This window comes from Salvelinus sp. IW2-2015, unplaced genomic scaffold (assembly GCF_002910315.2).
Source record: "Salvelinus sp. IW2-2015 unplaced genomic scaffold, ASM291031v2 Un_scaffold4163, whole genome shotgun sequence".
In the NCBI taxonomy this organism is placed as follows: domain Eukaryota; kingdom Metazoa; phylum Chordata; class Actinopteri; order Salmoniformes; family Salmonidae; genus Salvelinus; species Salvelinus sp. IW2-2015.
Genome location: NW_019945434.1, coordinates 22041 through 37769, shown reverse-complemented (window position 1 = coordinate 37769; position 15729 = coordinate 22041). Strand labels below are relative to the sequence as shown.

The following is a 15729-nucleotide window of genomic DNA, read 5'->3' as shown; positions in this document are numbered from 1 at the left end:
ATACAGTTTTTAAAAACCCAATATAAATATAACTGTTTACTGTGCAGGATATAGAATGTAATATAACGGTTTACTGTGGCAGATATAGAATGTATTATAATATAACTGTTTAACTGTGCAGTATATAGAATGTAATCATAATAGAACTGTTTACTGTGCAGATAAAGAATGTAATATAATATAACTGTTTACTGTGCAGGATATAGAATGTAAATAAACTGTTTTACTGTGCAGGATATAGAATGTAATATCATATAACTGTTTACTGTGCAGGATATAGAATGTAATAAAGACTGTTAACTGTGCAGGATATAGAATGTAATATAATAGAACTGTTTACTGTGCAGGATATAGAATGTAATATATATATAACTGTTTACTGTGCAGGATATAGAATGTAATATAATTAGAACTGTTTACTAGTGCAGTATATAGATTGTACATAATATAATATAACTGTTTACTGTGGCAGGATATAGAATGTACCATCATATAATAGAAACTGTTTACTGTGCAGTATATAGAATGTGACATATAGAATGTACCATCATATAATTGTTTTACCTGTGCAGGATATAGAATGTACATAATATAGATATAAGAATGTGACCATAATATAATAGAACTGTTTACTGTGCAGCGATATAGAATGTGACTAATAGAATAACTGTTTACTGTGCAGGACTATAGAATGTGACATACATCAATAATAGAACTGTTACCTGTGCAGGATATAGAATGTAAATATGATAATATAACTGTTTACTGTGCAGGATATAGAATGTACCATAATATAACTGTTTACTGTGCAGGATATAGAATGTGACATATAGAATGTGACATGCTGCCCTTCTCAGCCCCTTTCCCGTCCGTCATTACCCTTTGATGAGGATGGCTTTTGATGCTTCTTGTTTGTTTATAATGTCTATCTTGAAACAGGTCTCTCTTCCAAAAGAGATTTTATCTCAATGAAACTAACCTGTATATCTAAAGGTAAAACTCTGAACAGAATACTTTAATATCCCGTAGTGCACTTCAATATTCCGTCTGCTCTGCAACAAAGTACAGGCATAGAATGTGAGCATACCCACATGTGCTTCGACCCAGCTTGCATAGAAAGGGAAAAGTACAGGCAAAGAATGTGAGCATACCCACATGTGCTTCGACCCAGCTTGCATAGAAAGGGAAAAGTACAGGCAAAGAATGTGAGCATACCCACATGTGTGTCGACCCAGCTTGCATAGAAAGGGAAAAGTACAGGCATAGTTAGCACACATCAATGGCGGTTTCCTAACTGTTAGCTAGTTGTAGTCTATTCTAAGAATAGGGATGTGAGTCTTCCTGKTTTTCTGACATTTATCCTCTATTCAAATAACTCGCCTTTCCCGTATCTAAAATCCAAATGTATTACATTTTTTCCCTGAAGTTTTCCTGATCACAACCCTGATTCGCAGTTTCCCGACCTCTTCTTCCTCTCCTCTCTCCTCCTCAGGCTTCAACGTGGGACGCAGCGCCGGCGGTCGCTCCACGCTACGGGAGATCAACCGAGACGCCTGCCATTTCCCAGGGTTCCCTGTTCTGCAGACTCTGCTGCCGAAACACACCAACGTCCCCGAGCTCTACTTCCTGCTGATGGCTCTGTTCCTGCAACAACCCGTCACAGAGCTGCCAGACAGCCTCCAGGTACATGTTAGTACACAAACCCTTTTTATCATTACTTCTTACTAAAACCTCTTTTCCATACTGTACTAGTTAGTGTTTCCTCTCGTTAAAACCTCTTTTCCATGCTGTACTAGCTAGTATTTCCCATAGATCTGTTTCGAGGTTACTGTGTCCATGTTAGCAAACAAAACTTTTTCGTTCTTATCTACCATTTTATCATTTTATCATAAAACCTCATTTCTGTCATACTATCTAGCCAGTGTTTCCTTTAGTTAAAACCTCTTTACTGTCATACTATCTAGCCAGTGTTTCCTCTAGTTAAAACCTCTTACTTGTTCATACTATCTAGCCAGATTGATCTCTAGGTTAAAACCTTCTTTATTCATACTATCTAGCATTGTTCCTCTAGATAAAAACCTCTTTACTGTCATACTAATCTAGCCCAGTGTTTCCTCGAGTTAAAACCTCCTTTTACGTGTTCCATACTATCTAGCCAGTGTTCTCCTTCGAGTTAAACCTCTTTACTGTGCATATTATCTAGCCAGTGTTTCCTCTAGTTAAACCTCTTTACTTTTCATACTATCTAGCCAGTGGTTCCCTCTAGTTAAACCTCTTTACTGTCATACTTCTAGCCAGTTGTTTCCTCTAGTTAAACCTCTTTACGTCATATATCTAGCAGTGTTTCCTCTAGTTAAAAACCTCTTTAGTCATACTATCTAGCAGGTGTTTCTAGTTAAAACCTCTTACTGTCATACTATCTACCAGTGTTTACTTTAGTTAAACCTCTTTACTGTCATACTATCTAGCCAGTGTTTCCTCGAGTTAAAACCTCTTTACTGTCATACTATCTAGCCAGTGTTTCCTCTAGTTAGTTTGTTTCCAGGCGGGGCGCCTCAGACAGCACTGTCCAAAATTAACAATCTATGATCTCATTAGTTACAATTATAACAATACCTTTGACAGTAATTTAGCCGTGTAGTATTAGTCTAATATTGTTTTGTAATATATAGCATTAGTAGCTACTCTTCCTGGTGTTTATTATGGATCCCCATTAGTTCCTGCCAAGGCAGCAACTACTCTTCCTGGGGTTTATTATGGATCCCCATTAGTTCCTGCCAAGGCAGCAACTACTCTTCCTGGGGTTTATTACGGATCCCCATTAGTTCCTGCCAAGGCAGCAGCTACTCTTCCTGGGGTTTATTACGGATCCCCATTAGTTCCCTCAGGCCCCTACTCTGCTACCACATATCTACAACACAAAATCACAAAGTGTTGTGTGTGTACAGTGTCTATGTTATCGTGTGTATGCATGTGTCTGTGCCAATGTTTGTGTGTGTGTGTGTCTCTTCACGGTCCCCGCTGTTCCATAAGGTGTATTTTTATCTGTTTTTTAAATCTGATTCTACTGCTGCATCAGTTACTTGATGTGGAATAGGGTTCCATGTAGCCATGGCTCTATGTAGTACTGTGTGCCTCACATAGTCTGTTCTGGACTTTCGGACTGTGAAGAGACCTCTTGTGGTATGTCTTGTGGGGTATCCATGGGTGTCCCGAGCTGGTGTGAGAGTAGTTCAAACAGACAGCTCGTGGATTCAACATCTCAATTCCTCTCACAAATACAAGTAGTGATGAAGTCAATCTCTCCTCCACTTTCAGCCAGGAGAGATTGACATGCATATTATTAATATTAGCTCTCTGTGTACATCCAAGGGCCAGCCATGCTGCCCTGTTCTGAGCCAATTGCAATTTTCCTAAGTCCCTCTTTGTGGCACCTGACCACACGACTGAACAGTAGTCCAGGTGAGACAAAACTAGGGCCTGTAGCACCTGCCTTGTTGATAGTGTTGTTAAAAAGGCAGAGCAGGGCTTTATTATAGACAGACTTCTCCCCATCTTACTGCTACTGTCGTATCAATATGTTTTGACCATGACAGTTCACGATCCAGGGTTACTAAGCAGTTTAGTCATCTCAATTTGCTCAATTTCCACATGATTTATTACAAGATTTAGTTGAGGTTTAGGGTTTAGTGAATGATTTGTCCCAAATACAATGCTTTTAGTTTTTGAAATATTTAGGACTAACTTATTCCTTGCCACCCACTCTGAAACTTACTGCGGATATTTAAGTGTTGCAGTCATTTTAGTCGCTGTAGTAGCTGACGTGTATAGTGTTGAGTCATCCGCATACATAGACACACTGGCTTTACTCAAAGCCAATGGCAGGTCATTAGTAAAGTGAAAAAAGTAAGGGGCCTAGACAGCTGCCCTGGGGAATTGCTGATTCTACCTGGATTATGTTGGAGAGGCTTCCATTAAAGAACACCCTCTGTGTTCTGTTAGACAGGTAATTCTTWATCTACAATATAACAGGGGATGTAAAGCCAGAACACTTACGTTTTTCCAGCAGCAGACTATGATCAATAATGTCAAAAGCCACACTGAAGTCTAACAAAACAGCCCACACAATATTTTTATCATCAGTTTCTCTCAGCCAATCATCAGTCATTTGTGTAAGTGCTGTGCTTGTTGAATGTCCAATTTGTTTACTGTAAAATAGCATTTTATCTGGTCAAATTAATTAATTTATGTATGGATTCACATGATCCAGAGCATCCCAAACATGCTCAATGGGTGACATGTCTAGTGAGTACAGACCATGGAAGAACTGGGACATTTTCAGCATCCAGGAATTGTGTACACATACTTACAACACGAGGCCGTGCATTATCATGCTGAAACATGAGGTGATGGCAGCTGATGAATGGCACAAGAATAGCCCTCAGGATTTCGTCACGGGTATCTCTGTGCATTCAAATTTCCATCGATAAAATGCAATTGTGTTTGTTGTGCGTCCATACCATAAACCCACCGCCACCATGGTGCACATTGTTCACAACATTGATATCAGCAAGCCGCTCACCCACACAACGCCATACACGCTGTCTGCCATCTGCCCGTATCACACTTCTCCAGCATGCCAGGGGGCCATCGAAGGTGAGCATTTAGCACGCTGATGAGCTTCCCTGAGAAGGTTTTGTGACAGTTTTTGCCGAAATTCTTCAGTTGTGCAAACCCACAAGTATCATCAACTGTCTGAGTGGTTCGTCTCAGACCATCCCTCAGGTGATTAAGCCGGATGTGGAGGTCCTGGGCTTGTGTGGTTACACGTGGTCTGCGGTTGTGAGGCCTGTTGGATGTACTGTCAAATTGTCTAAAACGATGTTGGAGGCGGCTTATGGTAGAGAAATTAACATTAAATTCTCTGGCAACAACTCTGGTAGATATTTCTGCAGTCAGCATGCCAATTGCACGTTATCTGTGGCGTTGTGTTGATGGAGGACTGTGGTAACACTCTGTTGATAATCCTGGAGGACTGTGGTAACACTGATGATCCTGGAGGACTGTGGGACATGGTCAAAGGCTTTATTAGGTCATACTCTACCTCGTTGTCATCCAATTTAAACCATTCAACCAACACAACGTTACAGAATTAGAAGACCAATTATGACAACTTGAAACGTCTCTCCACAAGCTATCCTTGATCGGCAGATTATCAGAAAATAAATTAATTTATCATGTAGACACCGATCAGAAACTCTTGTTTACATAGCACGTTCTTTTTTATAATTTTCATTCCAAGCAAATCTATTATCTCAATAAATTACATGCCGACAAAAACTTWAAAAAATGTAACTTCCATTAAATCAGTGGATGGAACCATACACTCTGACCCGGTATTAATCAATTCAAAACTCTGGGATTTCGATGGTCATTTGTATAGATCTGAGATCTCTGCCGACCTGCATTGAGGCCCCCTATCACTCTGATGGAACTAAAGTAATCAATACAAAATAATGAATCCCCGGGAAATCCCTGTGGTTTGTTGGAACCTCCAGAGTTCTTTCTATCCTTCTGGACAATTTTTAGGTCAACTGCTTCTAGACATGATTCAATAGAGACGTGAACACTGATATCATTTCTTTAATATTGGGGGGGGGGGGGAAGATAAGGACCAGAATGTGGGAATTATCGCCCCCCCATTATCGATTTTGAACGCTGATATCAAATTCTGTCACGATCGTCTTCGGGTGAAAGAGAGGACCAAGGCGCAGCGTGATATAAATACATATTTGTATTTATTTAAGAAAGAAGAAGAACACTAAAACAAACTAAACAAAACAACAAACCGACGACCGTGAAGCTATACAAACAAATAAGTTCAGACACTGGCAACTTACACATAGACAATTACCCACAACCTACCTAATGACTATGGCTGCCTAAATATGGCTCCCAATCAGAGACAACGATAGACAGCTGTCTCTAATTGAGAACCAATCTAGGCAACCATAGACTTACATAAACACCTACACTGAACACAACCCCATGAACTCTACAAAAACCCGCTAGACAATACAAACACCCTGAACGAGACAAACACACACAAACATCCCCCATGTCACACCCTGACCTAACTAAAATAATAAAGAAAACAAAGATAACTAAGGCCAGGGCGTGACAAATTCGTATGCAAAGATTCTCCCCCCGTCTTCTTCAACGTTCTGCTACTTTTTTAGTAACACAAGACCAGACTGGTTTTTTATCAAAACCAGACTTGCAACGGATAACATCCGCCGTCTGCTCCATATTACTGATGGGTCCATGAATACTGACTCACCGTCAGCCATTTTGCCATTGGACGTAGAGAAAAGCCATTGACCGCTTAGAGTGGCAATATTTATGACTTTTTCTATGGCGTATGGGAATTGGGGAACAATTCATATCCCTGATTTTAAGTCCTTTATGTCAATCCTTTTGCCATGGTACAACCTGGCAAAATATGTTCATGCCAATTTACCATTGGCAGTCTAATGCTTGTTGTTCTCCCCGGGAACCTTCTGCGCAAGCTGTCTGCCAATCACAACATCATGAGCTTGCCTGGTTAAATAAAGGTGAAAATAAATAAATAAATAAATGAGCACATTACTGTACTTGGCACAGACCACCACTTATCTCTGTATGCAGACGGATGTACTGCTCTACGTGGACAATGCACCCGAGTCGTTACCTAACCTTCTCAGCCTTTTTTTTTTATAACTACAGCTGTGTATCTGGATATAAAATCAACACAGGACTAAAATCTGCTCTATTGTTCCTGAACGAGCCGCCCCTCAACATCCCTAGAGGACACCATTTCTGCTGCCTGGGAATATAAATCTATCCTTTGCAATCAATAGTCAAAAAACAAGTTCAAACCCATCTTAAGAAGCATAGATTGTGATGTGGAAAGATGGGGAGCAAATCCTCAACTTTTTCCAGGCTCCAGTCTCCTTAATTACAATGAATATATTGCCAAGAATCAGCTTTTTATAGTTCCATGAAGCCTCTTTCACCACCAGGCTACGTTCTTTACTTGCTAAATAGGAAACGCCCTTGTATTACATTTTCTACACTTCAAATCTATTTTGGGACTTTCCTCTTGGTTAAATACRGAAACAGCTGTGTCCTGGAGGAAAAACGAGTTCCCCCTCACAGACTCCAAGACYTAATCCATGGCGCCCCCTGGAGGAGAAACTATTTCCCCTCACAGACTCCACAAGACATAATTGGTATCACACTCAAACACTGCAAACTCTAATTCGGCCCTATCACCTCACAACTTATCTCAGTCTGATGCCTGGTTGGTAAACAAACCAATCTCACCCATCCTCACCTTCCTTTTAGTTCACAACCACGCTGTCCAGCTTAGGTGTTTGTCCTCTCTTTTCATCCGTGGTCTGAAAGAGGGATTCCTACTAATCTCAGATACCACTGTCTCTGTGCAGTTTCCAAATCCTACAGATGGAATTTATCTGAATCAGAACTCTGTTCTGGTTTGCGTGCATATCGAGTCCCGTAGGGGTAAGAATGGTCCAATCGTAGTACACATGGACATCTGTCTAAATTACAATCTCTGTTGCTTAAAATCCCTCGTGGTAGAAAGACCTGTCTGTGTGTAAATTACTCTGACCAATCGGACCAGAGTTTGGTCCAATTTTCATCAAGAAAATCTCAACCACCAAAATGATACATTACAATTTAGCCCGTAGAACTTACTGCACAACACGTAAACTATTCAAGATGAAAACTAGACAAATCTCTCCAAATTCCTCACTGTGCCCTCAGGGGGACTCCTAAACCATTTGAAACAATGTGCCTGAAGTGCCCAGGGGTTTTACATTTCTGGAGTTGCTTCATCCTGTCTTTGACATAATCGGTAGAAATGTACCATGCTGCTGCCAACATACTGACTCAAATCTCTAGCCACTTTAATAATAAAAAAATTGGGATGTAATAAATGTATCACTAGCCACTTTAAACAATGCCACTTTAAACAATGTTAACATACCCTACATTACTCATCGCATATGTATATACTGTACCGTCTATTTTAATAGTTAAATGATGACACCACTTTAGACCTATCTGGCTGGATTAACAGCAACCAAGAAGACGATAGCCTTACGTTGGCAGGCTCCTCGTTTCTTTAAACAGACAGCGGTAACTGCTGTCATTCATGGACATTAGAAACATGTAAATATCTGTAGCATGGGGAGAGTGAAAGAAACATATTTGCTCTTTCATCAACGTATGACTCTGTAAAAAAAGACTGCTATTGTGAACCACCACTCTAACTTTTGGTTGGGGAAGTCCTGTGTTTGGTGGGTAGGACGGGAACTGTTTGTCTTGTTCGGGTCACTTGTTTCTCTGCCCATGTGTACCTGTTTAAATAATAAAACATTTGATCCCCCCCCCCCCAAAATGTAAAAAAAAAATATATTAAAAAAATAAAGCAATTAGCCTGATGCAACAGATTAGCTGAAAATATAGACCGTTTAGCTGGAAAAAGAAATTGACCGTTTATCTTAAAATAGTTCTGAGGTTTTATTTCTTCGTATTATCAGCTCAACAATGCACACGTGGCTGGAGGCTACGCTCAAATGTTCCAAAATGCCATTAGCGGGAAAACACAGTCCTCAAAGTGCAGCGCACGTGTGAGCGGTTTCATGTGGCCGAGATTTAAAATATCCATTCAAAATTAATAAAGGGAGGAGATCTAAAGATGCAACAACTAGCATGGGGTGCTAATATGACTAGGATTATCATCAACTAGCATGGGTTGCTAATATGACTAGGATTATCATCAACTAGCATGGGTTGCTAATATGACTAGTATTATCGTCAACTAGCATGGGATGCTAATATGACTAGGATTATCATCAACTAGCATTGGGATGCTAATATGACTAGGATTATCATCAACTAGCATGGGATGCTAATATGACCAGGATTATCATCAACAGCATGGGATGCTAATATGACCAGGATATCATCAACAGCATGGATGCTAATATGACTAGGATTATCATCAACTAGCATGGGATGCTAATATGACTAGGATTATCATCAACTAGCATGGTTGCTAATATGACCAGGATTATCATCAACTAGCACGGGATGCTAATATGACTAGGATTATCATCAACTAGCATGGGATGCTAATATGACCAGGATTATCATCAACAGCATGGGATGCTAATATGACCAGGATTATCAACAACTAGCACGGGGATGCTAATATGACTAGGATTATCATCAACTAGCATGGGATGCTAATATGACTAGGATTATCATCAACTAGCATGGGATGCTAATATGACCAGGATTATCATCAACAGCATGGGATGCTAATATGACCAGGATTATCTCAACAGCATGGGATGCTAATATGACTAGGATTATCATCAACTAGCATGGGATGCTAATATGACCAGGATTATCATCAACTAGCATGGGATGCTAATATGACCTAGGATTATCATCAACAGCATGGGATGCTAATATGACCAGGATTATCATCAACAGCATGGGATGCTAATATGACTAGGATTATCATCAACTAGCATGGGTTGCTAATATGACTAGGATTATCATCAACAGCATGGGATGCTAATATGACTAGGATTATCATCAACTAGCATGGGTTGCTAATATGACTAGGATTATGCTTTTGGCTGCTGGACAATAAAATAATATTGATTTAAAAACCAATGGCATATTAAGTGTATATAAACTAATTCCCTCAACATTTCTATGGTCGTATTTTGGCTAGGCTACCTTGAAACAAGTGCAAGACATGCTTCATAAAAATATATATAACGTCCAGGTTTTAATCAGTTATGTTTATGGTTGAATAGTTTCAAAATGCTCAACACCTCCTCTCAGGTGAGTGGGGTGTACAACACTCTCCGGTCATGTGATCATTTGATCTGAACGAATCGAACCTCGAGGATGTGGACAGAGTCAAGCCTTTAGACGTTAATGTTTAATTATCCTTCATTATATTTGTCAAACATGACTGGCGTTTAGCCTATATTATATATATAATATATATATATATATTATATATCTACGCAGTTAAATGTTTCATTAAAGTTTGGCTACATTTTCTGCCGCCTCCCTCAGTTAAGCATCGGTTTCGTTTGTCCATGAGGCTGTAGCCAATAGACATATCACATACACTTTGACATGTAGGCTTTTTTATTTATGTACAAGAAAAATAGATTAGAATATAATTCAAATTTGGCCTTTCTGATCAAATTCTGATTGGAGTAATTGTTTGATAGTGTGATATTTGTAATAAAATAAAATAAACTTAAATCTTTTATTCTTCTTTTCCGACAGTTTTTTTGTTGTTTTACTTGTCCCGGACAAGAGGACAGCATTAATGTGTAACCCTGCTGAGTGTTACCCCAGCCTCTGTGTTCTGTGTTTGTGTTAGTTTGACCTGGACTCTATCTGGACCTTTATCTTCGGGGTCCCTGCTTCCAGCGGCACCATAGTGGGATCCATCCACAGTGTCTGCACCGAGGCTGGCTTCCTGTTACTGGGGATGCTGAGGAGCATGCTCAACCTGGTGAGAGGAGCAGGAGGAGAAGAGGAGAGAAAGAGCGAGGGAATGATAGAGGAGATGAGGAGTGGAGGGGAAGAGAGAAAGAGCGAGGGAAGGATAGAGGAGATGAGGAGTGGAGGGGAAGAGGAGGAGAGGGGAGAAAGAGCGAGGGAAGGATAGAGGAGATGAGGAGTGGAGGGGAAGAGGAGGAGAGGGGAGAAAGAGTGAGGGAATGATAGAGGAGATGAGGAGTGGAGGGGAAGAGAGAAAGAGCGAGGGAATGATAGAGGAGATGAGGAGTGGAGGGGAAGAGAGAGAAAGGAGGACAACCCAGTCCTTTTCCATGTAGACGAGCTACTAGATTCACTTCTCTCACTAGACCCAAAATAACCTGTTGGTTTCCTTTTCCTGTTAGCAGTCTTAAAGGAGAGACAAGCAATCCATCCATGGTTTAGTTTACCTAGTTTGCTGTCACCAAATGTCAGCTTCATATAGCTGCTGGATCTTATTCTACCACCAAATGACGTGGTGCTGTTCTTCGTCCTCTTAGCCGTGGCAGTCTGAGGAAGAGGGTTCGTGGCTGCGGGAGTACCCGGTGACTCTGATGCAGTTCTTCAGGTACCTGTATCACAAATATAATAATATTAAAAATAATCTATATCATAAATAATACTAATAATGTATATTTTATATATATATTTTTTATATATATATATATATATATATATAAACACAACACACACACACACACACACAGTACGAGTCAAAAGTTTGGACACACCTACTCATTCAAGGGTTTTTCTTTATTTTTACTATATTCTACATATATCTATATATCACTAATGAGTGATTATTAATACAGGTACCTGTATCACAACGTCCCGGACCTGGCCCCAATGTGGCACAGCCCAGAGTTCCTGTGTGTCCTGGCTGCCTCAGTCTTCCCCTTCAACATCAGGCCCTACTCTGAGATGGTGAGAGGCTCAACTGTATCATGCTTTTTCTGTGTGTGTGTGTGTGTGTGTGTGTGTGTGTGTGTGTGTGTGTGTGTGTGTGTGTGCAGAGAGAGATTATCATGGATGGTTCAGTCTGTAAAATCTATAACATGGTTACAACCTATCATGTTGATATCATGGATTGGTCAGGTCCCTGGTATATCCTCATAGACATGGTTACAATATCATGTTGAATATCATGGATTGGTAGTCCCTGTATATCTCATAACATGGGTTAAACTATCATGTTTGATATAATGGATGGTAGTCTGTACTCATCTCATACACATGGTTCACTATATGTTGATATCATGATGGCTCAGCTCCTGTATATCCTCATAACATGGGTTAACTATATGTTCGATATATGGTGGGCAAGTCCTGTATATCCCTCCAATAATGGTTGAACTATCATCGTCTGATATCATGGCATGGTCAGTCTGTATATCCTCATAACATGGTTACACTATTGTTGATATATGGATTGGTCAGTCCTGTAATATCCTCATAACATGGTTTAAACTATCATGCGTTTGATATCATTGTGGCAGCCAGTCTTACGTCCATAGTTCTGTCATTAATCCTGAGAATGGTTACATTTCTCCAGGCAATACTTCATCTTTTTACCAAAAACAGAGGGGGGAAACGCTTTTGGTTATTGTTTCAACTGTTGATTGGTGCTTTAACGTAGAGTGGTCTTCCCCAGGCGTCCCCAGGAGCGCTCCTACCAGGGGACACAGCAGAAAAATTCAGTCTAATCCTGGACTCTGTCATGGAACAGGTGCTGGCTTGCTGATGTCCTCCTAGGTATTTACACACCACACACACACACACACACACCCACACACACTACTATATTGAACAGAGAAACACAATAATCACAATAAGAAAATGACCTCAGAACACAATATTAGCCAATCAGAGAAGAACCCTACAGAACAAAATAATCAGCCAATCAGAGAAGAACCCTACAGAAAAAATAATCAGCCAATCAGAGAAGAACCCTACAGAACAAAATACTCAGCCAATCAGAGAGAAGCCTACAAATAATAGCAAATGGGAAAAGGTGGAGATTCTCCAGAGCCGGCCTCCTACCTCAACGCTGACGAGACTTCTAAAGCTTGAATTCCCATCTAACATCTGTAGTCTCCAGCTATACTATTTATTCTAGTTACATTAATTAGTATTTAACCATCTGTAGTTCTCCATTTATAATATACTATTCTTAACATTGTAAGTCTCCAGTCTATATATACTATTCTACCTATCTCTAGGGTCTCCAGTCTATAATATATTCTAACTCTCTGCCCAGTCTTAACTCCAACCATGAGTTCTCCAGTCTATAATATACTTATTCTATAAGCATCTTCTGGTCTTCCAGTCTATAATATACTATTTCAACCACTGTAGTTCCAAAGTCTAATATATACGATATTCAACCACACTGTGTCTCCAGTCTATAATATACTATTCTAACATCTCTTGGTCTCCAGTCTATAATATACTATTCTAACAACCTGTAGTCTCAGTCTATAAATATACTATTCCACCACCTGTAGTCTCCAGTCTATTAATATGCTATTTCTAAACATTCTTGGTCTCCAGTCTATAATATACTATTCTAAATCTGTAGTCTCAGTTATAATATACCTTAACCATCTGTAGTCTCCAGTCTATAATATACTATTCTAACCATCTGTAGTATCCGCTCTTATATATCCTCATTCACATACCGATCCGTACGTAGTCCTCAGTCTATAATATACTATTTAACACTCTGTCCAGTCTTAATATAACTATTTCTACCATGCTGTAGTCTAGTCTATAATATACTATTCTACCATTGTAGTCTGCAGTCTATAAATATCTTTCTAACCATCTGTAGTCTCAGTCTAATAATAAATAGTTCTAACCATTGTAGTCTCCTAGTCTATAATTACTATTCTAACCATCCACTGTGTTGTCTATAATATACTATTCTATCCATGTCTCCATGTCTATAATATACTATTTTAACATCTTGGTTCCAGTCTATAATATACTATTCAACCATTTGTAGTCTCCAGTCTATAATATACTATTCTAACCACTCTGTCTCCTAGTCTATATATATATTCTAACACCTTGGGCTCTAGTCTATAATATACTAGTTAACCACTCTTGGTTCTAGTCCTAATAATATATATTTAACCATGCTGGTCTCAGTCTATAATATATATTCTAACCATCTGTAGTGCCTCCCAGATCTATCTATACTATTCTAACATTTGTCGGTCTCCAGTCTATCCCATATACTATTCTAACTGCTCTGGTCCCAAGTTAGTAATATACTATTCTTTCTAACCATCTGTAGTTCAGTAATAATATACTATTCTAACCATTGTAGTCTCAGTCTATAATATATATTCTACATCTGTAGTTCCAGTCTATAATATACTATTCTAACATCTGTCGTCTCCAGTCTTATATATACTATTCACACTCTAGTTCCAGTTATAATATACTATTCAAATCTGTAGCCTCCAGTTATAATATACTATTTCCACCACCTCTGGGTCTCCACGTTATAATCTACTATTCCAAACATCTGTAGTATCAGTCTATAATATATATTCCAACACCTCTGTCTCGCAGTATATAATATACTATTTAACATCTCTGGTTCCAGTCTATTAATATACTATTGCAACACTTGGTTCTCCAGTCTATAATATACTATTCTACGATTGTAGTTCCAGTTCTATAATTACTATTCTAACCACTGCTGTCTCCAGTCTATAATATATATTCTAACCATGCTGTAGTCTTCCGTCTATAATATACTATTTACACCTTGGTCTCCAGTCTTATATACTAATTCTAACGCCTCTGTAGTTCCAGTCCTATAATATGACTATATAGACCATCTGTTAGTCTCCAGTCTATAATATACTTTTCTCCACCTCTGGTCTCATTATAATTAATATTCTAAGCATCTGTAGTCTCCAGTTATATATACTATTCTAACCATCTGTTAGTTCAGTTATAATATACTATTCCAACATCTGTAGTTCCAGTCTATAATATACTATTCCACATTGTAGTCTCCAGTCCTTAATATTAACTATTCCAACCACTGGTTTCAGTCATAATATACTATTCTAACCATCTGTAGTCTCAGTCTAGTAATATACTATTCTAACGCAACTGCTGGTCTCCAGTCTATAAATACCTTTCTACCATTGTAGTCTCAGTCTAATAATATATATTCTTACACCTCTGGTCTCCAGTCTATAATATACATTCTAACCCTCTGTAGATCTCAGTCTATACATATACTATTCTAACATTGTAGTTGCAGTTATAATATATTTTCTAAGCATGCCTGTAGTCTCAGTTTAATGTACTATTCTAACCATACTGTAGTCTCAGTCTATAATAATACTATTCTAACATCTGTAGTCTGCAGTTATAATAATAATCTATTCAACATCTCTGGTCTCCAGTCTATAATATACTATTCCTAACCATCTCTGTTCCAGTCTATAATATACGTATTCTAACTACCGTAGTTCGTCTACAATATGAAGTAAACTAATCCCAGTCTCAACCATCCTGTTTTAACTCCGCACACACACACACACAACACACACACACACACACACACACACACACACACACACACACACACACCCCTACTGGTTGTTGACGGTCTCCTAGATACACACACACAAGCATTGGACTAGTACCGAAAGGTTGTTGAATCGAATCCCCTAGCTGACAAGGTAAAAATCTGTCGTTCGCGCCTGAACAAGGCAGTTAACCACACTGTTCCCGGGAGGCCGTCATTGTAAATAATAATTTGTTTTTCACTGACTTGCCTAGTTAAATAAAGGTTAAATAATAGATAACACACACACAATATCCTCCTAGGTACTGACCTACTTTTAGGGAAAACATGAAGTGATCATTCATGAGAGGAGGCAGGTATTGTGTTAGAGAGGCAGAGCAGCATCCAAACGGTTGATGGTTAAAACACAACTGGGGAACTGAGGGGCTGCTGCTCTGACCCTGTGCCTCTCGTCCTGGCTGTTGGGGGGGAAAAAGACACATTTCCATTCTAACCAAATGTCCCCCCCCCCCCCCCACTTCTCCTACCAG

The 15729-nt window shown here is 39.2% G+C and overlaps 2 protein-coding genes across 2 annotated transcripts in view; both read left to right on the top strand.

Annotated features, from left to right (window-relative positions):
- Positions 1 to 11264, top strand: part of LOC112076961 (WD repeat and FYVE domain-containing protein 3-like) — a 16555-nt gene extending 5291 nt beyond the window's left edge. The window contains exons 3-5 of the mRNA XM_024143585.2: positions 1493 to 1683; positions 10484 to 10618; positions 11145 to 11264. Coding sequence (XP_023999353.2) covers positions 1493 to 1683; positions 10484 to 10618; positions 11145 to 11264 — 446 coding nt within the window. The remainder of the gene's footprint in view (positions 1 to 1492; positions 1684 to 10483; positions 10619 to 11144) is intronic.
- A 195-nt stretch (positions 11265 to 11459) lies between these two features.
- LOC139026233 (WD repeat and FYVE domain-containing protein 3-like) overlaps positions 11460 to 15729 on the top strand; it is a 4856-nt gene continuing 586 nt past the window's right edge. The window contains exon 1 of the mRNA XM_070441516.1: positions 11460 to 11568. Within this exon, the coding sequence (XP_070297617.1) occupies positions 11491 to 11568 (78 nt within the window). The 5' untranslated portion in view covers positions 11460 to 11490. The remainder of the gene's footprint in view (positions 11569 to 15729) is intronic.